General features: G+C 34.4%; 1 protein-coding gene across 50 annotated transcripts in view; it reads left to right on the top strand.

Moving 5' to 3' along the window:
• PTPRD (protein tyrosine phosphatase receptor type D) overlaps positions 1 to 24,599 on the top strand; it is a 1,166,996-nt gene that overhangs the window by 1,125,962 nt on the left and 16,435 nt on the right. For all 50 annotated transcript variants that reach the window (XM_033520262.1, XM_033520295.1, XM_015652791.3 and 47 more), the window contains 5 exons: positions 4,042 to 4,161; positions 4,723 to 4,877; positions 21,801 to 22,086; positions 22,571 to 22,749; positions 24,014 to 24,140. In XM_033520262.1, the coding sequence (XP_033376153.1) occupies positions 4,042 to 4,161; positions 4,723 to 4,877; positions 21,801 to 22,086; positions 22,571 to 22,749; positions 24,014 to 24,140 (867 nt within the window). The remainder of the gene's footprint in view (positions 1 to 4,041; positions 4,162 to 4,722; positions 4,878 to 21,800; positions 22,087 to 22,570; positions 22,750 to 24,013; positions 24,141 to 24,599) is intronic.

Raw genomic sequence — 24,599 nt, 5'->3', positions numbered from 1 at the left:
CTGGAGTGCTGTGTCCAGTTCTGGGCCCTCAGTTCAGGAAGGACATTGAGACACTTGAGCACATCCAGAGGAGACAACGAGGCTGGTGAGGGGCTGGGAACACAAACCCTGTGAGGAACGGCTGAGGGAGCTGGGGTTGTTTAACCTGGAGAAAAGGAGACTCAGAGGAGACCTGACCACTCTCTACAGCTTCCTGAAAGGTGTTTGTAGGCAGGTGGGATTGGTCTCTTTATCCAGGCAGCAACTGACAGAACAAGAGGACACAGTCTCAAGCTGCACCAAAGGAAATATAGATTGGATTTTAGGAAAAGGTTTTTTTATTGAAAGAGTGATAAAGTACTGGAATGGTCAATCTAGGGAGATGGTGGAGTCACCATCCCTGGATATGTTCAAAAAAAGACTGGATGTGGCACTTGGTCTCATGATCTAGTTGAGGTGTTAGGGCATGGGTTGGACTCAATGATTTTGAACGTCTCTTCCAACCTTGTGACTGTGATTCTGTAACAGCGAAAGTAGTAGTAGAAGATATGCATGTCAGTACTTGTAATTTCATTTTCTTAAAAAAAATCCCACTCTTTTAAATCACTAGTGAGTTATTTCACACTCACCTTCATTCATCTTGCTGTCTTTAGTGGCAGTCAAGAGGACATTAGATAATTACTAGTGAAAGCTGTTCTCATGCACAGTTAGTGGCACAGAAAAACTTTCACTGGGTGCAGGTGAATACTACTAGGGAAAAATCAACCCTTGGAGCTTGGAGCTACATGGATAAGAGAAAGATGATGATTATGAGGTGAGGGCTCATCAAAGGTATATTAGAAAATAACTGTGACATTAAAAACACTGTAATAGTATTTCTGGGGAGGGCTAGTATTATCATCACCATACTTTGCCATATTAATTTTTTTTTCCAAATTATTTACACAAGCAAGGAAGAAATTACTACTAATTTCTATTAATTACTACTCTGTAGGCTCTTACTACAGAGAAATTAAACACAGACTGAAAAGCTAAAGCAAGAGCGCATTGGGCAAAAAGTTTCAAAATTGACTTGTTGACATATAGTGTTAAATTTTGGATGACTCAAAGGGGTTGAGTTTTTTTTCTGAAAAGAACAAGAGAACACAGAATATGTAACCTCTCCCACTTCAAGAGCTGAAGACTGGGATCTTAGCATAGAGTAAAACCTTTGGAAAGAACTCTCAGAAGGAATTGTCTTACCAATTAACTTATATTATCTGCTTCTCTGCTGTCAGTGAAGTCCAATAGAAAACATTGTTTGATCTCTCACAAAGATAAATTGGACTCTAAATTGTTAGGAGTATTGGGAATATAAGGTTTATGATCACAGAGCAAAAGAGGGTAGGAGGCACATAAGGACACATCTCCGAAGAAGACCTCTTGTCTTGAAAAAAATCAATAGACAAAAGGGACAAAAGATGCAGTTCAATGAACTTAGGCTTCGTGTGCTCTTCCAGAAGGTCAAATCCACATCAATCTGAAATCAGGTTTTCTTTCTGAAAGAATTGATATTTTTTTTCATCAGTTTCCCTTTCCAAATAATATATAAACTACTCTACAAATTGAGTTTCTTATTGAACAGTATCTGCTTCCAGCAGCAGACCTGTGCATCACATAGCTCTCACAGAAAGTATTTTAGAAAAATTATACCATAATTGAAGTTTATATTAGATCAACCAGTACATTTAAAAAAAATAAAAATCTGCACCTAAAGGAGCATACATGTTTATTTTTTCCCACCCTAACTGAAAATAAGCAGTTGTCTTTAGCCTTATAAGTCCAAGTATATTCTTAACCTTTGATTACTCTACAAAATAAAAATAAAACAAACATTTTCTGTCATCTTCAGGCTGGTCAAATTTTGTTGTTAGCAAATTGCAAGCTGGGTAATTTTTCAGGAATGCTTTCTGGAAGCTGGTGCTGCTTCTATGAGCATAATATTTATATGTGAGATCTGCAGAGTGAAGAAGAGAACAACATATTTAGGCATGAGAAGGCACAGCTATACTTTTCTCTCTTGTTTTAATTAAAAATATTTATTTTATTAATTTAAAAAAAACTTTAAAAACCCCAGTTTTAGTCAGTTTATACTAAGCCTGTAGTTGCTAAGATTACAAATTGAATCAACAATTGCAAATTGTATCAGCACTTTCTATGAAAAAATCTGTCATTTTTTAGGAATTAATAAATTATAAACCATAACGTGTTTGTTTAAAATACAATTAACTAATATAGAAATGTTACACAGTTTCTATATTAATAATAAAATAAAACTAATTTTACTATAATTATATTTAAAGTTCTCAATTGAAAACATGCTTTTCAGTTTTGTCTATGAAGACCAAGGGGGCAAGTACTAGGGATCTTGCAAATACATAATGGATATTTGTGAAGCATTTGCAGTACTCAACCTCTCTAAGTAAATGATAAAATGAAGTAATTATTTAATTACTCAATAAAATAATACCATTTTTCAATCGCATTTTTTAATACAGAAGTATCAATAAACATTTTTAGTTTCTTTGTTGCAATTCCTTATCTCTAAATTAAACAATCATTTCCTGTAAAAAAATTGTTTCCCCTTACTTTGCCACTAATGAATTCTTATCACCTGCTTCAGCAGCTAGAATTTTTTTCCTATCTAGAATACCTGTTCTCAGGCTGTTATTTGTGAACTGTTAATGATCTGTGACCTCCAAGCTTCAAAATTAAATGATCTGTGAGCAAAAGCCATTTTGGTCTGGAGAGCTGGAAAGCATACCAAGTCTTTTCTTAATAAGTATTGTGCAGAATGAAGAACCTGGAGAACACAGGAGTTTCAAAGATGCATATCTTAATTTTCCATTTTGAAGAAATTATCAGTTTTTCTTGTGGATTAGCATGACAATTCGCTTTTTTTTTTATTGGAAATACTGTGCAATATTCTACTTTTTTTGGTTTTTTATATTTAGTGTATTTTCATTGAATTTGGTATAAGTCTGGCTTGGAGTGATTAATGAAGACTTTTATTAAAAGAACCAGTTTGTTATTACTAGACTCAGTTTAAACTTCTTTTCCGTACTGTAGGCAGGGCTAATTGGTAGGAATGTATTGTTATAAATAGAATAGAGATTGACTCTCTGTTTCACCCATCAGCCATTGAAAAGGAAATGTTTTAACTTACTTGGCCTCCATACTGCTTTGTACTCATTTTCTGGTGGGTTTAGGGGTTCAGCATTTCTATTTTCTTAACAGTTTTCATTGTTTAATTTGCTTTGTAACTAAAGCAAATTCTTGAACCTTAGCTATGATGATAAAAATATGGTTCTCTTTTGTGTCATCTTCAACAGAATTATTGCATTTTTTAATATTCTAAACTGTGGCATTTTAAAGGAAAGACTCCTCTGAATTAAATGCTCTGTGCTTTTTAAAATTTGGTGGATGAACTCTCTTTTTAAGTGTCGGTGGAACCAATTTCATTATCTGCTTCTCCTCTGATGAGCACTCATCAAAAGGAATTCTTTCTCACAGTCCACTTAATAGTTGTTGATGCCCTTTCATTTAACAGTGTATTTTAATTATTTGTAAAAAATACTTGTTTATACTGACCTATTTCAGTACATAATAAACATTACCATCAAAAGGTTATAAATTTTGGGGACTAATGTAAAATATGGCAAGTATTAAAAAAGTGTTCCATATATTTTGAAGGGATTAGTACATAATTATTAAATTATGGACTGTAAAAAGTGAAGATATAGGTCATACTTTAAGTTACTATAAATTGTTTTTTTCTTCAGTGTATTTATGTTTATTAGCATTTCTCAATTATCTGTCCTACTGAACTTGCCCATTATGAAAGAAGACCTTATATAATCTACCAGCAAATGAGCAGTTCTTGTGGATGATAAAATAAACTTCTTGTGCTGGAAGCTGGCCATTCTGTCTCCACATACTTTGAAAACCATGGTGATATACAGTCAGATATGTAAAAAATTTCAGTATTAAATATATTAAATAATAACATGTTTTTCACTGCAGGTGAAGTGTGATCAATACTGGCCAAGCAGAGGCACAGAAACTTATGGACTAATCCAAGTGACCCTTTCAGACACTGTTGAATTGGCAACATACTGTGTTCGTACATTTGCACTTTACAAGGTATATATACTTGTATATACTTACTTTTAAATTGAAAGGCTGGTATTTCTTCCCTCCTCTCCAGTAGGAGATCCAATAGGATTCCGTCCTATCACCAACCTCTCTCCTGTCACCTTCTTTTCCTTCTTTCTTTTGTTTCCTGCCTTACCTGCATGCCTTTTTCCCTTACTTCCATATTCCCTTTCTCCCCTTCCTCTCCTTTCACTTTTCTCCCTTGTTTCCTTCTAACAGCACTGAACACTGAGACTTCTACAGAGTACATTTTCCTGATAACACTAAATTTTGTAAGTTAATGCAGAGGTCTCACCACGAAAAACCTGAATACTAAGTAAGTCTGTGGAACTTGTGAACTGTGGTGCACAAGTGTGCAGTACACTTGAAGATCTTACATTGTTTGAATCTGTAACTTGGATTTTCCTCCATGGCCTGAGTTGTTTTTCTTGCTAACCCCAAATATTTAAATAATTTTCACTAGTGCATATGTTTCTGCAGTTGTTTCACTGATAAGTGCTGATACCACCTCAAGTAGCAGTTTTGTCATGAAATTTTTAAATTCCATAGAATGGCTCAAGTGAGAAAAGGGAAGTGAGACAATTCCAGTTCACTGCCTGGCCTGACCATGGTGTCCCAGAACACCCGACACCGTTCTTAGCTTTCCTGCGACGAGTCAAGACTTGCAACCCACCTGATGCCGGACCTATGGTTGTTCATTGCAGGTAAGCCCAGGAGTTTCTTCAAAACATTTTATGGCAAGGTTACTGCTTTCTGTTTTGTTGCAGACGAAAAGTATGATTTTCTTTCAAATAGACTGCTGAGTCTGTCAAAGAAAAAGGTGGCTTGCAAATCAAGGACCTGAGTATGGCAGTGCCAATTTGGGTAGGCTAGAATTATTTTATTTGGTCTAGGCACAATTAATTCAATTTTAGAATATCAAAAGATCTCCAGGGAGAATGTCCAGAGGGAGAATACAAATGTATCTGTAGCATTCAGAATGTGACGTAATAAAGGAAGAGGATGGTTTTGGCTTAGGAGCCTGAAGTGTTGAACAAAGCATGTTTTAAGAAATTAAACACTTTCTGAAATTACTACTTATATTGTGTGAGAAAGTAGCAAACATGATAATTAAGAAAGGTAAATTCAAGGTTTCATTGAAAATAGGTAAGATTCTGTATTCAAGTTTAAATCCTCAGTTCAGGACTTTGAGGAGCTGAAAATCAAAAGATGTACCGGGGGAACAAGCTGAACCCAGTTCCAGGGAAATAAGTGCTCCATGCTTTTTTGCAAAGTAGCAAACCTCTTCCAGCATTACAAGGTATGAACTAACAAAACTGGAAGAAAAAAGTCAGTTGCTCTTCATGTTATGGGACTAAGGAAAATGAAGAGGAAGAGATACAACTTCTTTGGAATTTGCTGAACAGATCTTTGAGAAAACCTTAAAATCGTGTTGATAAGGACACTATTAGAACGTATGTACCTATTCTGACATAAATAAGGTCCAAGATGGATTCCCTCATTCTAGGGCTGTATTGTCATACATTGTATAGCTTGCTGTGTAACTTTTCAAAGCAAGTTCCTAAGATCAGTGTTTCTTGTGAACTTAATTTTGGAATAGCTTCAGTTAGTCAGGCTGAGAGCTACTACACATGGATTGCTGAAGTTAGAAATGCTTAGCATATCATACCTGAAAACTACTCTTGCTTTTGTCATCCAAAACCTGAGGAATAGTTATTACAACATACCACCATGTCTAGTTCTGACTTCTTAATATGTTGATAACCCAGCCATGGAATCTGATAATTTAAATACTTCTAAAGTGATTGAAAGAGGCTTCTGTAAACAAGATGGAAAAATAAATTCAACAGGAAATCAAAATGAGCAGAACTTAAATGCTGAAAGGCACAGACTGTTTACAAAATACCAAAGAACATGAAACACAAATATTAAATGTTTGTTGAAACACCAGGATTAAAAATGTGGAATAATTATAAATAACAGCACAAATATATTCATAAAGTTTTCTGAGTATTTCTTGAATGGAGAAATGTCTTTTTGTACTTGCATTTACAGGGTTCTAACATTTTGATTATTGTCTAGGATTTTAAATTTCCTCAGATAAAACTTTATTCTCTTGATCCATATATAGCATATATAGCATATATAACATACCTCCAAAGCTGCTCAACAGTGAAAATGCTATGCTCAAAATCAAAATCAAACTTAATACAAGAAATGAATCTTCCCACTCTGGAAAATCTCTGAAGTTAATATAATAGCCTAAATTACTACAATGCAAAAATAGGCAAATTAAATCCGTTCTTATGGCTAGTCATTGGAAAAGATGAAATAAAATGCATTGCTTTTTAACATTCAGTGGTACTGATAAAGTACAAGGCCATTATTTTCTCTTTGTCATTAGTTTTGCATGTAGATTTCATTGAAAATGTTGGTCATAATAGGTAGTATGATTTTATGCTTGAGGGACATTTTTTATCCCAAATTTCTGTTAATTTATTTATCAGTAATTTATCTACAATAAGCATAATCTGCTACTCATAAGCTTTTTGTCTTATGTATAGTTACTTGAGACATTAAGATTTCATTCACTTCTTACAACCTAACCTCTAAAAGACAGGCTTTCACATATCCTATTATTTTAGCAAGGCTTTTAAATTCTTCTCCTAATCATTTGTCTATGAGCAGAATTAATGAAAGCAAGTTTCTGAAAAATTAAAAAATGTATGTCTCCACAATTAAAACAGGCTGAACATTTAGCATCAAATGTTCTGGAAAGTCCAAAGTTTATGAATATGCTAATTACTCCTAAAGTTAATGTGTTGACTATCCAACAGATAGACTAATAAGAGGTCACTAAAGTGTTTTTCGTAATAATAATGTTAACATGAGTGTCATACTTCAGGCATACTGTATCAACATTATATTCAGAGATTTGTATTGCCTTATCATTTTCAATTCAACATGATTTTCTTGGGGCTGTCTTGTGCAGGGCCAGGAGTCAGACTTCTTCATGGGTCCCTTCCAACTCTGTTTTTTCTGATTCTATGGTTATTAAATTGGTTTAAAAAAATCAAAAGAGGAACAACTATAGAGCATCACCACAGTGTTTTTAGGCTAAAGGATATCTCTTTCATACAGCAGCATGAAAATTCTTTCGATTTGGTTTGACATTAAAGTACTGGACATGCATAAACATTTCATTTCAAGCTCATAAAAAAAAAGAATTTAAAACAGTGACGTACAATCTGCACATTACCTGGCTTTTTAATTAGAATCTGCTTTCCATTTTTTTTCCCTTCTCTTCTTTGTTATCCACTTCGTAAGTTTCTCCATTCCAATATTTCTGTTGCTTATTATAAGTAATTTAACACTTTCATAATTTTTTTTTCTCTCCAAGTCTGGACTGATCCTTATTCTGTGGACCCCTCTAAGTATATTCTGGTTGTGTCCTTAAATTCCATTGTTTTACCAAATTTATTTCACTGTTTGTATCACATTGCTGAATCATTTATTGAAATAAGTTCCTACCTTTCATGATATTTTCTCTGAAGAAAGATTGTCATTCTAATGATAATTGTCATTCTAATTTTTGCCAAGCATCTCCTTTTACTGCCCTCTACAAGTTGCTATTTTCCAGTGGGATATTTTTCTGTTCTTGACAAACTTACTGGTTTTCATTTGTTCCTCTCCTGTCCCCTAGTCTGTCTCTGCAGCCTTTTTAATATTCCTCTTGTCCTTGTTCTGTATCTTGTCTGTCACTGTCTTCCATTTTGTGTTCAGGACTACCTAAATCCCTTTTCATTAAATTCCCCTATTTCATCATACAGATTTAAAAAAGTACTTAAGACTTTTCTAACTAGAGCCAAACAATATAATACAGAACCATATCTTATATCCTTTGCCTATGGTAGACAGTCTTTTCAACAATATCTCATTGAAGGAGTAATCTGAGTTTACTTTCTAGAAGGAACACAGGATTTATAGTGGCAATTTTAAGCCATCTGAGACATCACTAATACCTTTTTTTTATATTTCTTCCAGTACCTACCAAACTATTATAGCTCAGGAAATTATAATAATCGCATGTTACAGAAGTATAAACAGAATGGGAGTTGCCTTTCAAAATGTATTTGATAGAAAGAGTAGGCTTGAAGAATCTGTGGAAGCCTTTTTCTGCAAACTTTTAAACCATAGAAACTAAAAAACAAAGGTATCAGACAACTGATATCAGACAATTTCTACAGGGAGAAATTATTACTCACCCTGTGTGGGTGAGGAATAGAAGACCCAGCTGTCTGTGTTTTGATCCTTACAGAGTAACCCCCTATTTATTCTTTATTTATAGGTAGGTATTGTAAGTGCATTTCCTTACTGTGTTTCTACCCATCTGCCTTAATACTGACCAGCAGCTGTGTTTCAGTCCATTTCATGTTATGGGACTAAATGTTTTTTTTAGTTTGCTCCATGGTTTTGGGATACAGCTAAATGTCCAATAGAGAATCAAGGTAACTGGAGACCCAGTTCACAAGTGGCCCCAGACCAGTTTGTATCAAAGCCTCATTTGTTGATAAGCTATTTTAATATCCTATTCCTAGGAAGTGGTTTTTGCATGTGTGAAGAATTTATTTAATAACTTCAATGTACTTAATGGGAAGAAGTCTGGGCTGAAAACACCTGACTACTGAAAAAACCCTGTAGACACTTGAATACCTTCTGTTCACATAGCAGTGACCAGAAAAAGGAAGCATAGTTCTATCTAATGAAATGAGAATGTCCATACTACCATTCTGTATTACTGAACTGGACAAGTTCTGATAAATGAATGTCAAAGATAAGCAAATGGAAATCTTTTTAATAGATTTTTGTGTGATAATAGCAAAGAAATACAGAATTATATGATCAGAATTTTCAAAACATTGGTAATTATTTATTACTAATGTATATGCAACAGGCACTTTTGCATGTCATTTAGACACCTACTTTTGATAATGGTTTGATTGCCTATATAGAATTGAATTTGAATCTAATATAGAAGTCAAAAACATGTTGAGAATTTCATAAGGAAATTCTATGAGTCAAAGCTCTTACTTGTTGCTGTGGTTTAACCTCAGCCAGCAGCCAAGCCCCACACAACCACCTACTTCCATACCAGTGGGACTGGGGAGAGAATCAGAAGAGTAAAAGCTGGAAAACTCATCAATTGAGATAAAAGCAGTTTAATAGGGAAAGCAAATATTGCACACACAAGCAAAGCAAAACAAGGAATTCAGTCATTTATTCAATGATTATACGTGAGCAGGCAGGTGTTCAGCCATCTTCAGGAGAGCAGGACCCCATCAGACATAATGAAAACTTGGGAAGACAAGCATCATCGCTCTAAATGTCCCCCCTTCCTTCTTCTTCTCCCCATTTGATATATTAAGCATGATGCCATATAGGCCTTTTTGGTCAGTTTGGGTTACCTGTGTCTCCTTCCAACCTTCCATGCACCCTCACCTTCCTTGAGCTCCACCACACTCTGAAAGAGAGGCAGGTCTGTGAAGGAAGTAAGTTCTATCCAGACCAAAACCAGCACACTTGTGCAGAAAAGGTGGCAGGATTTTAAGTGGAAAAGGTAGCTGAAATTTATTCACAGGTGTGTTAATTTTAACGGAAAAAAAAACAAAAACAGATCATTGCTGAAAGAATTATGGAACACCAAGGGAAACATCAAGGCCTAATCTAAATGCAGATTTTTTAATTTAAGTAATCAGATATTTTGGAAGAACTACCTCCATGAAAAGGTGTAGTTGCCATAACTTAAATGCATAATTCCACTGTACTCTTTTTCCCAAGAAAGAAGATAATGTTTTCTGTCTATATCTACCAGGGAACATAGTTCATTAGATCCTCAGTACCTCAGTCAAGGCTGACTTAATTATTCCATTATCCTTATTCTTGGTGTGAAATTTGGAAGAGAAAAGAGATAGATGAAAGCTGAATGACAAAAAAAACTTTAAAATGAAAAATAAATCCACAAATCTAGCAATCCCATCCTGTTTGTAGGTACTTTACTCAAGTCTTGGTTGGCTTATTTAGACTAACTTGTGAATTTGTCTGAAGATTTTTCTTTGGTGGTTGAAATAGTTGATGTACAAAGATACTGGGGTTTTTTTTATTTTCAGTTATATTTTAAGATTACCCTTTCAATCCCTTTGCACAGAAGTTGAGTAATACCACAATCCCACTGTTTTTCTGCATGACTTTTCCTAATTTGTAGAGCTGATCTAGAAAAAAATTGTTTCTTTAATGAAAAAAATGCAGGCTTAAATCCTAGGATTCTGCATTGGTGAGACTCTAATGTGTGGTCTAATGATAGTGGGGAAAACACACGTTTTTGTTTGAAGTTGGATTAGTGCAGGCAAACAGGTGCTAATCAGATCACAATAAACCAGTACTGGAGGGTGTTTGGGATTTTATGCCAGATGTTTTCAAAACATCACAGAAACTTTAGTAGTTGGTTCAGTAACACTACCTAAAAGCTTAACAAGTCAGTGCAATCCCATATGTTTGAATCTTTCTTTTAATACCAGCACCAAAGGGCATATCTCTAAGACACTTTTTCAAGCTATGGCAGGTACTGTTAATGCTGCTATTGCTAACAGAAAAACTTGGGTGTTTGGAGGAATGTGACTGTTTAAGTAAATCTGTCTCTGACTACACTAACATAACCAGTTAGCAGACTGAAAAACAAGATAATTTTCGAAACATAACAAAACACCATATCGTATTTCCTAAAGTAGAATACTTACCTAATTTTTGGTCGGTGCTTGTGAATAAAAACAGAACATTTAAGAAAAAAAATATATTTATCAAAGGCAATGATTTTCCAGTGGATTGTTTTATTTCAGTTCTGTATCGTTTGAACTGCTTCTTTTGCCATGGGCCTTACAAATGCTCATTTTTTAATCCTTGCAGTGAGTAGGTTGCAGATGACTGCCTATCCTTTTTCACGGTGGGGGGAAAAAACTTCCCCAGTACATGTTCAGAAATAACACAAGATTAAAAAATACTAGAATCTTCTTCATTCCACCCCTTTCCCTCTCCTGAGAACAATCCAAAACCCCTCCTAACTTCCTTGGACTGATGAAAGCACTAGAGAGGAAAAGACAGTGAAAGCATTTTAGTATGACAAGTATTTTAATATCATAAATATTCTAAATCTTCTCTGATGTACCCACATGTCTTTGTGCAGAAGTTATTGAGCTGCTACTGTATATTAAACTGTGCTGGGTATCATCCCTGTACAAAAACACCGTAATGCTTTTAACTCTTCAGTTCTTAGCTATATCACTATAGCTATATGAATCACTATACATCTCATAATTTTTTTTTCCTGATAGTCATAGTTCTCTAACAGAAAGTAGAGAGAGATAAGATTGTTATTAGAATCTCATATTGAAAAGACGTATAGTTGGTGATCCTGCATAGGATATTTAGTTCATCTTAATATAAAAATATAGCAATAAGTTAATGTCTATGTTTTTCCTTGTATCTCATCTGTATTAATAGTCTCAGCAGCTCAGACCATGAAGTCAGAATAACTGACTGGGAGTGATTTCATTTCTCCACATACGATTATTCGTAGAAGTTTTTTCATTTCATCGTAGAGAGGATAAGGCTTGCAGTGTTTATGCCTTGAATAAACATTTGATCTCTGTTTAAGGAAGTGGATTCACTTGATTCAGAAAATTTTGGATGGTTTCTCTATCTTTGATCAATTGCTGGAATTGCAGAGGCTAGTGGAAAAAGAGAAATAGTCTAGAAGAAAAGTTGATAAAGGCTAGATGGAAGAAATTGGTATAGCAAGACACTCCTTGGTAATTCTGTAATGAATGGTATTGCAAACATGGACAGGAGATGTCATAATAGAGAGTTTGGATTTGCCTTCATATTCTCACCATAAAAACTTTAAAGGCTGTGAAAATGCAGATTCTGAAAACCTTACAGTTGAAGACCTTGGATATTTTATGTTGAACATGCAAGAGTTCTCACATAATTACTGGGATGTGTTCATGCAAGTATAGAGACAAAAAGTAGCACCTCCATCTTTATGCTGATAGAGAGAGTGATGGGTGGGTAATGCTGGATTTTCTTTTCTCTGTTTCAAATTTTAGTGTCACTAGTTAGAATCATCCTGATAGCAGAGACACTATTCCCCAACTCATCCTTCTTCAACTTAATAAGGTTCTTATTAGCTTTGTTCTCTAATTTTTTCCATAAATTTATGTACTTGCATATGAAAACCTGGAAATATGAACATGACAATAGCTAGCATGCCGTAGTTAATGTGATGGTGTGGAGTGTCCTTTAAAATTGGCCTTGATAGTTAGAGTAGGAAAGTACAATGCTATATTATCTGTAAATCCTCCATGAGGTGTCAAATACAAGCAAACTGATGCTGATCCACGTTCAAGTTTTGTCTTCAATTCTGCACAGCAAACATTCCCCTTCTAAAACCTGAACTGTAGTTGCTGTATGTATAATATATGCTTCCATTGTTTATAAGCATTAAAACTTAGACAATATCACTGAAACCATTATTAAAACTCAAAAACATATAAATAACAAGCAGTATTTCATCATACAGATTCAAATAATAAAAAACACCTACTTTGTGGTCTCTTTGATTAAATCCATCATATGTGTATAAAGCCATATTTGGTTGGCACTTAGCCTGTGGTTCAGGGGATTATACCCCCCACTGGTGTGACTCAGGGCTGGATTATCTTTTGAAATCCTAAAAAGCTGCTGTGACTGCATAGGGCAAGATTTGTTTCTGGTAGCAGAAATCTGTAAAGGAACATAGGGAATGCTATTACTAGATAGAATCAGTGTTCTGTCTAGGACAGCATCCTGTCTCTGACAATGGCAAATGACAGAAATTTCAGGGGAAAGTACAAAACTCCAACGTCAATAATATTTCAGTAAAGTTTATTTTCCAGCAGCAACCAGTTAGTGACTAGTTTCACCTTGCTTCATGAGGATTTCAATTCTTTTCCTCGGTATTTCTCTAGCTGCCTAGAGAAACTGGTAGATCCTTTTTTGCTTACAATAATGATTGTACACACATTTCAAAGAACAAAACCAGGCAGGATTAACTATGTTTTTCCTTTTTTAAGTAGTTTCACAAATATATGTTAGAAGATACTTATTTACTTTTAATTTAAAGGTGTCCCTTCATTTCACTAAATGTCTTTGGATAAAAGGATAAAAAAATGGGTTATTTAATGCTGTTTCACATTTTATAAGTCTACAACTTTCCTAGAGTTCATCCATCATAAAAAACTGGACTAGCAAAATGTTCTAACCCATTCCAATATTTCTTATGCAGAGTGAGATGGAAGGGAATACTCACATCCTGGACATTTTTGCTGTCTGTCTCTATTCCCTCTTTTTGTGACGTACTCTTTTTGGTAGCCTGAGTAAAAGTAATTATTCTCTGGGGTTTTTTTTTTTTTTTTTTTTTTTTTTTTTTAAATAAGAGGTCAGTTGGTAAAAATAGTTCCTTGATTATGTCACATTTTCTTCTGAGTTGCCCAGTGGACATACTGAGGCCTGACTTCAATTTGGCCAACAAATGGTTTCAATTGAGCAGGTCTGCTGAAGACTGATGACTTTTCACTGGGCAAAATAAGCTGCCCCTCATTAAAATGTAATAATTGTCTGTAAGAGTTTTTTAACAAATGCAATGCCTTTTCCATGTGTTATCTCAAATTACAAATATGTTGGTGCTGATAATTATTTCCATATATATATTATCATGTCCTACAAGGCCTGTAATTTCCTTTGACCTAAGCTGTAGTTTGATACATTATTTGATCAGCACTCTTAGTGAGTCATTTTATCCATATGTATTTAGTTAATTGGTTATTTTTCTCCCCACCCATGTTTATATATAATATACTCTACAAAGGAAAAGGAAATCTGACTGCCTGCAGCTGAGTCTAGTAAAAGAGCAATTAGGTTCTATCAGAGCCAGCAGCTGTCCGTAATGAATTCTGAATTAAAATTATGAGTGAAGAAAATAATCCAGCCATCTGCAGGAAATGTGAAAATATTTTTATAACCCAATAGCTGAATTCTGGAAAGGGGTATCTCTGAGATTTCCCAGCTGTACCTACATTAAATTCCGGAATATCCATAGACACAGAGTATGCTGGAACACATTACATCAACTTGGCTACAGTGTGTTTGGCTAACTTCGAACAGGCTGTATTTTTATCTAAAGTAATCAGCATGAAAGTCTCTTTAAATCCTCTCCCCGTGTCTCTAGAAGTAAAATGCAGCTTTAAAAATAGTCCTGTTATCTTTTCATGGAGGCTTTCCAATCAGTATTCTGTCCTGAATATTAATCTTTCTTCATTTTTCATACTTTTATGGACTTATTTCAGGGTCTCATCACTCATTATCAGATTTTTTCAGTGACTGCTCTTCCAAATAAACTCTGCATTGTGATGTCTGGGGTTTTTTTGTTACCTGAATTGTAAAAACAATTTTTAAAGTCGTAATACTATCCAAGTCCTTTTTACAGCTACCTTGAAACTTCTACACTAAAACTCCCATTATTTCCATTATAACTTGTCCACAATTTTTTTGCTCTTAAGTTCAAAATCCTGAAAAAAAAAAAAAAAAAAAGATTAGTGTCTAACCTCTAAATGACAAGTTGTGATTAAGAAATGTGAAATGCTTAGTGGTATTAACCTTTCACAACCTGATTTTCTGTGTTACAGAGACTTAATGTTGGTATAAAGATTTCAGAGGTTAAGAAATGTTGTAATAAGTACCAGTAGTCAAGTTCTTCAGCATCAGTGGAGTATTGTCAGATATTAAAAAGGGTATTTATTTTTTTCACTGCTTGATCTAAAAAAAAAACAGGACTTGCCTTCATATGAGCTCATCAGAGAAGCCTCAGGGTTTTTTAACTCTGTTTTCTACTGTGTAGCATCTCACTGCATTAATACTGTATTGCTACCAATTCAGTTTAAACCAAATCTAGACGTGGCAACATCAAGTTTGTCCCATCCTCAGAATGTATCCTCTAGGTGTATCAGTTTTCAATTTAAAAGGAGGAGACATTCTGAGATACAGATACAAAACAACAGGTCTACTACTAAAGACGTATCAGTGTCAAGGTTCAGGACTAATTTATTGGTTATTTCCAAGTTTTCGCTGTAGGGGAAGGGGGAGCAGGGGAGTGAGAAAAAATTTTAAAAAAATAAATATTTGTAGACAGATTCATTTAGGGCTTTGAACTGTGATTGGTACTTCAAAAAAAAAAGACAGTGTGGACTAAAGAGTCCTGGTGATAACATCTTCTTTTTACTTTGTACTTAGCAGATGAAGTCCTGTGTCTGGATGACAACCTCAGACTTCATCAGTCTAAAACACAACCAGAAAAAATCCCAAGGGGAGCTTTTCTTAAGAAAAGAAGCATTTGCTGGCCATAAGAGGAATACAAACACCTAGAATCAGGGAAGGGCCCAGAGGACTCTGAAACTTGGAATCATCTTAGTGGCTAGCAAGTACTTTCAAGGTCTTCCAGTTATCCAGTACTACAGAACACATTTCTTCCCACAATTTTTAATTCATTTTCAGATAGCATCAGTTCACCTTCTGTTACTCGCACTGATAGGCTAATAGGTCTTCTTCATGAAAATGTAATCAAAGCACAGAAAGAAATATTCAAAAGTATGAAGTTACTTCTCAAAACATTCCACCCTGAGAATGCAAAGCAGGCTGATCTGCAAAAAAAGAACAAATAGTTGTTAGCAGCAAGCAGCATAATATCTGTTCATTGACTTCTCTGCTGTGCTGTAATCTTCACTTTTATTTATTGACGATAGGATCACAGTGTACTTCCTCTGCTAAATTACCCAGAAATATGATTTTCTGTACTTACTACAGCTGTTCAGGCATAGATCTATCTTTAATTGAAGGTAACAAGTCAGAGTAAGATGTGTTTTTTAAATTAACTTTAAAATACTTTATTCTTCTGAAATGTATTTCAGTCAATTTTAGATCATTCTTTCTTTAGTGGAATGCATAATGTCAAGAAGGCATTGTACATTGCAAAAAATGTAAAGTATGCACTGAAACTCAACAAATATCACATAGAAGATAAATTTAGGATAGTACTCTTTGATGACAAATTCAGAAGTCAGTACATTGAATAAATAAAATTGTATTTAGAGAAGCAGGAAAATAAGGAGAATATCTGATAGCTGAATTAATTTTGGAATAAAAAATATCAGAGTAAATCATTGTACACAGATAAAATATTACAGAGGAATAAAGTTTATTTTCATGTCTTTTCTTTGTATGTCTGAGTAATTGAAGAAATCAGATAACATAGTGATTAAGTAAGGTGTATATGTAAAAATCCTCTATGAAAAGCAGGATTATGGCATGTATTGTTATATAGAATCAACAATCATTTCTGAAGGGAAACCATGATAAGAAAAATAAGTGGTATGAAATGAGGTCAATGAACTTTTCAGTTATGTATAATTTCTGCTATTTCATCTCTTAAGCAGAACAATAAGAGAATTTTTTTCACCAGCAATTCATTATTTCAGGAAAGAAGCAGGTAGAATAGTTATGATAATTTGTCCCTTTCAAGAAAGAGGAAGAAAGTATCAATATTAATGGTGTGCCTTTTCAGTGGTATAGTTCCTAAAGGTGTCAAGTACCTGGAGGCTGAAGTGTTGGTTTAAAAGAGGAGTTCTAAGGTGATCTGATTTACAGCTGGGAAATTAAATGCTTATGCCTCTTATAACTATGTTGGATCATGACACCAAATTTAAGACAGTACATTTCAGTTTCTCACCTAGGACATGTCTAGAATGTTATTTTTCAGAGTCCCTTTGCCTAATTCCAATGAAATCTAATAAACAGATTTCTGTAGGGGAAATTGTATCTGTAACCTGTTGGTTAATAACCCTTAACTGATCCTTTCCTCTCTGAATTTCTTTTTGTCATACGTGGTATTCTGCAACAATGCTTGTCACAATTTAATTATGTACTACTTTAAAAATTACTTCCTATTTGTTTGAAATTCTTGTAATTTCATTTCATGACCCTAATTATTTGGCAAGTAAAGAACAAATGGTCATTTTCATTTCATCTCCTGTATCTAATATTAATTTATGAGTGGTGAGAGGATTTGAAGTGCTCTAATGGAATGTCATTGTTAGAAGATTCTCTTAATTTGTTTCATTCGGCTAACATTACCAATGGTGCATTTTTAGCCTGCGTGGAAAATTCAGTTTTTAAAATTATTTTAGTAAACAATTATTTTCTGTACATGGGATTTGTTAGAGAAATTTTTGGGAGTTTTGATTCTATGTGCTTTAATATTTGAGTTTGTTTGTATTCAAGTTACAATCTCATAAGACAACTTCTTATCTTTGATCTCTCCAGAGCTGTACTTGGGATCAGATGAAGGACAAATTTACTTCCTGAACTTTATTATACTTTTGCAGGTGCATTTTACAAAAAAATATGGGCTTAAATCTGGGGCAGTTATGTTTGGAAAATTTATGGTAATACTGGAATTCTGAGAATGTACAGACTGGAAGGAAAAATCGTATTAAAATGCCATAAAGGAAGAACAATATAAGCCTGGCCTTTGGGCTGTGACTATCCCATGCTTTTGTCTACTAACTATGAAAACTAGGGAGAGTTCTAGACTGAACCTTATCTGATTGTAGTGAAATATTCCCCTGTTTTCTGAATTTTTTTTTCCATGTTCTTTTTCAGACAATTTATGTGACTTCAGTGATAAATATCATTGCCTCCATGCATAGCCTAGGCATGAAGAAAATTCAGTCAGTGAAGTCGTACATTTGCTAAAGCACCTAAAAAATGCTGAATACCATCCTTGTTGTCTGCCATAACCACAGTGAGAAGGGAAGAGTGTCACTGTACACTTGCATATAAATTCTCAAAGATCTCTTATAATCTGCTATATAATTCTTGAAGGAATCCAGTATCTCCTCTAAAATGAAATTTCAGTTTACATCTTTGCATAAGGTCTTTATGTTATTTTGTTCAGATGTTTCTTCTCAAAAGGATGTTCAGTGATTTTATAAGGGGCTTTTTTAGCTGCTTCCTGGCCAGGGGGGTGATTTTCTGCTCTGTTCTAATTTCCTTACCACAAAATGGGAAAATAATCTAAATATTGCTCTTGTCAGAATGACTACAGAATTTCTGTGGGATTGGAATCTAATCAATCATTAGAAGTTCCTCAATAAAACCCAGACCTTTTTATATATTTCCCTTATCACAAGCAATTTCATGTACTTTCAGTTTATAAATGCAAGCTTCATTCAATCTGAAACAGTAATATTCAATAAAATTTTCCCCTGATAGAAGTCAAAAAATGTCCTACATGATTTTTGGTCCATATTTTACTGTCTTTGCTTCCAATTAAATGATCTGTGAATACTGGTAATTACACTGCCTTCCTCTGCCAAATCACTGAAGTATCAGTAAAGGGTCATCATTTAAACAGCTACAAATTAATCACAAAAGCCAACCTTTAACACATCCATACAGTGATTTGAATTCAGAATGTCCCCCTTGTGCCTCTTCATTTTCCTTTTTTGAATTGTAGCTATTGTAGCTGTATTGCATCACAGGACATTAAGCGTGTTTCAGCTTGTGGGACTGAGTCAGTCATGATTTTAGAAATTGAAAACAAATGTTATAATACTGTAAATGACAATATTTGGAGCAGTAAAAGTTTCCTAGGCATGTCTATTTAATAGATATATAGGTTTTCAGACTGAAAATGTAATAATTCTTTTACTAAATTAAATGAAAATTCTGAGTTTGACAGCAACACGAGAAGATGCAAACCAAAAGGGCAAGAAAGTCAATAGCAAAAGTAGTAAAAATTTTGTGGAATTATTCTTATTAGCTGAATTATCATGGTTAGTAAATGAAAGACAGGGAATTTATTTTTATGTTTCGGTGGCTTACTGGTGGAGATTCAAACTGCATGGCTTCCCAATATTGTATCATACCATATTAAGAAGGCTGTGTGATAGTAGAAGAGAAAGAGAAATGGGATCAAAAATTAGGATAGGGTAGGTTTCTTTTATATGATAAGCTGTTGTAGTTTAGAGTTACAAGGTCTTGGGGGCAGAAAGCACATTTCAAAGAGGAGTTAAAATCTTCATGGCACTCGTTCCATTTTAAAGTGGAAAGTCGAAAGAGTAGTTTGGTAGACACAGCTCATTTACAATGGGCAGAACTAGAATGTAGTGAACATCTTAAAGGAGTAAAATATCTTGCTGGATAAAATGGTCCATAGAGATGTGTGTCAAGAGCCCAGTGAAGCCAAATGCCTCCATAAATGTTGTGTGTTAGCCCCTTCATCCTTACCATGAAATGAGTGCATAATAATATTTGCATCTGCTTTCATGATCTTCATAACTTCTGCATAAACCTGTAGATTAGCAAATATTTTCTTTGTTAGAATATGCTAATAACTATGATTCTTTGAGTTTGCTCATGAAAAAAATAAAATAAAAATACATAATAAAAGACATAAGATAATTAAAGACATGAAAAGAAGAAGAGAAAATTGCTCATTCCAGCTGAAGGCAGAAGCTTTTAACTGGTTTGGGATTTTGCAGTTGTGGTCTGCAGGTACCAGTGACCTTTTTGATGTTCTGAAAAATCTGAAAAATGGCATATCCAATTATAAACATGAAGTTGAAATCAAATTTTAGTACATCATAGGAAAAATAACCACATTATAGATTACTGAGAAAATCTGCACTGCCAAACTTTCATATTTCTCACTTGGCACACACTTACTAAACTGATAAAAACTGAATGTGAAGAGTAATCATTGAAGGGATGGTTTAAAACTTGATATAAACCAACCTGACATACAAATGTGTATTTATATTAAATGTATATTAAAAGAAAAAAAAAACAAAGAAAATCACAACAGTGAGACAGCTTTTAGACATTTTCTCCATGATTTCTAGCCATGTTAATGTCAACAGCTTTTCCTGAAAAGCAGAGCTTTTATTATACAAGGTGAATGAACAACTGTTCAGTTACGATAGCCATCATTTTGTTGCTCTTTATTTTTTCCTTCTCTATAACTCCAACTGATGAATAGGTAAATTTTCTTAAAATCAGAATACTGGTTAATTCTTGTCAGAGTGGCATCCAAGAAAGTTGAGATTGATGCATTTGGTCTGTTAGCAGAAGTCCTGAGCTGTTTCAAGGGGATCTGCTGCTTGGAGGATTAATCTATGGCAAGAATACATGATTAACAATATGAAAATCTGCTGTCTTAGAAAGATTTACTGCATATTAGATAAAATAGTATTCCATTCTGTACTTCCTTCTGATTTGGTTATAAGGAAATTCAGTTTGCAATTGGCAAGAATTCCTAAGGTGTGATGGAAGAAATCAATGTTTGACCTTGCTTATCAATTTCAGGATAGACTTATGATATTTAATATCTCTGGAAAATATAGAAACTGTGAGGAGTTTTGGCTTTTATATAGTTGTCCTCTAAAATCTGGGTTATAATTATTTTTGTTTTTTCTATTTATGCTCAAAAAATTGCAGTTTGTGGGGTTCTTAAATATTTTTAATTTAGCTAATCTCAGTGTCTTGAGGTTTATAAACCGTTGCTTACTATACCATGTACTTCATTTTCAGTCACTAACCGAAAAAAGTTAGGCATTTAGAAAGCCTGAAACTGTAATTCATTGTCCCAGGCATGATGTGATCCTGGACAGGAAAATGATGCACAAACCCCGTTACATTTTACACTTTAGCTTTTTTTAGCTACATGTATGCAAGTAGCTGAAACAAAACTTGGTAAAGTTCAATCATACTCATGGCTTCAAAAAGGTGGTCCAACTTGATCCAGTTGGTGTCCAAACAGTTGGATTTCCCCCCAGCCTACAGCTAGCACAGCTATCTAGTCATGGGTCTGCATTGCAAAGACTAACAGTATGTCCTAGCCAAATGAAACAGTAAAGGACAGAACAAACTGTGTTAACAGAAGCCCCACCAGTAGGACTGGAAGATGGCCTGAAAGTTTACCAGCAGAGTATGATAGAAATACGTAAGTCTTATTTTCTGTTAGATTATTGTTTGCCAATAAATTTACCTCTCTATTTACCTGTAAAGAGAATAGCAACAACAGCATGTTTAATGATTTAGATTATGTCATTAAACTTAGATTATCTCATGCTACAAATAAAGCTTGAATTCTTAGAGGATTCATCATCTCCAGTAATTTCCATTTTTACGACATACATTTTGAGAACATGTTGCAAGGTGTTTTACTTCTGTTATAGTCAAACCTGAAACCGCAAGATGCAAAGATCTCATATAAAAGCATTCTGTGTTCTCAATTGCTTGTAATGGATGTTTAAGGAGTTTACTTATTTCAGGGCACCAACCTCTTTCATAAAAGCTGATGTTCATATTCAGAAATGTGCTGTTTAAATCAGCATCACAAAACGTTAACACTTGAATGACGTAAAAGTAAGCACAGTGAATGAAACAGTCCATGTTTTCTTTCCCGTGTTCATTTCTTTTAGTGCTGGAGTCGGCAGGACTGGCTGTTTCATTGTGATAGATGCCATGTTAGAGAGAATAAAGCATGAAAAGACTGTAGATATTTATGGCCACGTAACTCTAATGAGAGCACAGAGGAATTACATGGTTCAAACTGAGGACCAATACATCTTTATCCATGATGCACTGCTGGAAGCAGTGACATGTGGAAATACCGAAGTGCCAGCCAGAAACCTGTATGCATATATCCAGAAGCTGACACAGATAGAAACAGGCGAGAATGTCACAGGAATGGAACTGGAATTTAAGGTACTGGGATTTTATGTTGTGGGTAACCAAAATCAAATAGTGTGATGCTAAAGCTTCTCTGTTCTCCACCAGTTGTTTCCAGTAATCAAAAGATAAAAGACACCATTAGACTAAAATTTTAAGTTAGGAAGATGGTTCTTTCTAAAAAGTACAATTCAATTCTCCGTGGGTGTCTGGACAAGAACCATTCAGTTGAGGGTGATTTAACCTTGCTGTTCCTTTATTTTTATTATATCCTGAAATACGTGTTTGTGTAAGGGTTTAATACTGGAATTTGTCCAAATGCACTAATGGAGCAGACTTTGTACTTGTATAAGGTACTAAAGAAGCTTTACAATATTTGGGTAATGCAATAGAATGTGGAAATGTAAGCATCTGAATTTGAAATTACTCATTAATGGCTACCGAGCAGAGATTATAAAACTTGAGAGCGTCACTTGTCTTTGTTATACCTGGCCTTAATTCTTTAATTTGTTTTCAACAGCGTCTTGCTAGCTCTAAGGCTCACACTTCAAGATTCATCAGTGCCAATCTTCCATGTAATAAATTCAAAAATCGCCTTGTCAATATTATGCCATATGAATCCACAAGGGTATGCTTGCAGCCTATTCGAGGAGTAGAAGGCTCTGATTATATTAATGCCAGTTTCATTGACGGATACAGGTACAAATAGTGATGTGTTCTTATCCTTATACTGTTTAAAATGCTTACAAAATTGTTCATGTAATTGTGTTTAAAATAACAAAACTTAGTATTGAAATCTAGTAATTTTTTTTCTGTCTGTTCAGGGCATGTTTGATTGGGTGCTTTTAAAATTCTATAATGGGTTTATATTTTTCCCCATGTAATATAGAAATATTTTGTAAATTATATAGAACCTTAGACATTATATTTTTACCTGTGCTTAAGCCACTGAAAGCTCTCAGTACGCTTTACACACTGAAAGGTAATGAGATTTTTAAACATGCTCATGATTTGGGCCCCTATTTCTTCACAGTTATTCTGCTTAAAGGGATATATAGAAATAAGATGCAGGAGATACACTCTGTGTGTCATGGTGATAACCTATGGTCCTGGAACCCTGACTAAGTTTGACCTAACTACCAAAGCCTTTTGTATGTAAACAGATGTACAACCCACCGGCATCTCTGTGACAGCAGGGAACAATATGCCCTCAGCTGACTTAGAGCAGCTGGTTGAAAGAGGCATCAAAGGAAATGGCAGTTTCCCTCTGTTTGCCACAGTTTAGGTGTGCCTGAGTATCCATAACCACAGAGATAATTTTCTGAGCTTTGGATCATAACTGAAAATAAACTTCATCTCCACTATCACTCACAAAGGTGTTTCTGTTGCTTGAAAGAAGCTAGAACAGCACAAACTGGTCATCATCTTTTAAAGCTGCTGATCCAATCTTTTAATGATTTCTTTGCAGCTTCCACCAATAGGATATTAGGGCCTGGAAATTCACACTCCATTCCCAAATTTGCTTCCTGCCTTACTTTTGCTGGAGGCATCGGTCTGTTGAAATGAAGTTAATAAAGAAACTGCTTGATGCTATAATTCCTAAACTTAATAGATTGTTAGACAGTTATTTCTATAAAATGAACCAGCACAACTAAGTGTTTTTTAAGTGCTTTTTACAGCATACAAAATTGAGCAATTAGAGTTGCATTAAAATTTAAATAATAATGATAAAGTCATACATCATAATATTAACAGACTAATTTTCCTCTCAAAGTTCTAAAAATAAAAAGCTATAGTTTGATTAAACAATCATAATAAGGTTTTAATGTGCTCATTATTAATAGTATATATATTTTCCCTCCAGATAATGTTTTCATATAAGCAAAGAATATGAGAATAAATCCACATTTTTGATTAAAATAATACTATTAATTTACATTGTTTATTTTTTTTTTTAACATAGGAAACAACAAGCTTACATAGCTACACAGGGTCCTTTAGCAGAAACAACTGAAGACTTCTGGAGAATGCTCTGGGAGCATAATTCTACAATTGTGGTCATGCTCACTAAGCTACGAGAAATGGGCAGAGTAAGTACTGCTCCAATATTCCTTTATTAAAGTGTTGGTTACAGAAGCTGTTTTCATTAAAATATTTCATTGTTGGGAACATCTAAAGATGAGAATTTTGATTCCTTCTCCTTTTGAAATGGGAGTGGCCTTCCTGGTCACTAGGTGTAAGTTTTTCTATCCTGCTGATGTGTTGCAATAGACAAACTAGACATGGCATATTTTCATGGGGCACACTGAGATTCAGCAAGTGGGTTTGCATGCTGATATTCCAAGGTATGCAGAGAGAGACTTGCTCTCTGTTGAAAAAGAAAGATCTCTTATTTGGAAACTTCACTTTTGCAGCATCTCCTTGTAAAAATGTGAAAAGAAAATGTGGTATTCTTTAGATCTGGATGTCTTCTGTGTGTTCTGTGCTGCACATTAAAGTTTCAGTCCCCAGTCTACAGTTCTAAACTCTTGTCATTGGTACTCTGTATA

Source organism: Parus major, chromosome Z, assembly GCF_001522545.3.
Source record: "Parus major isolate Abel chromosome Z, Parus_major1.1, whole genome shotgun sequence".
Classification (NCBI taxonomy): domain Eukaryota; kingdom Metazoa; phylum Chordata; class Aves; order Passeriformes; family Paridae; genus Parus; species Parus major.
Note: the sequence above shows the minus strand (reverse complement) of the source record. Positions and strands in the feature narration are given on the sequence as shown.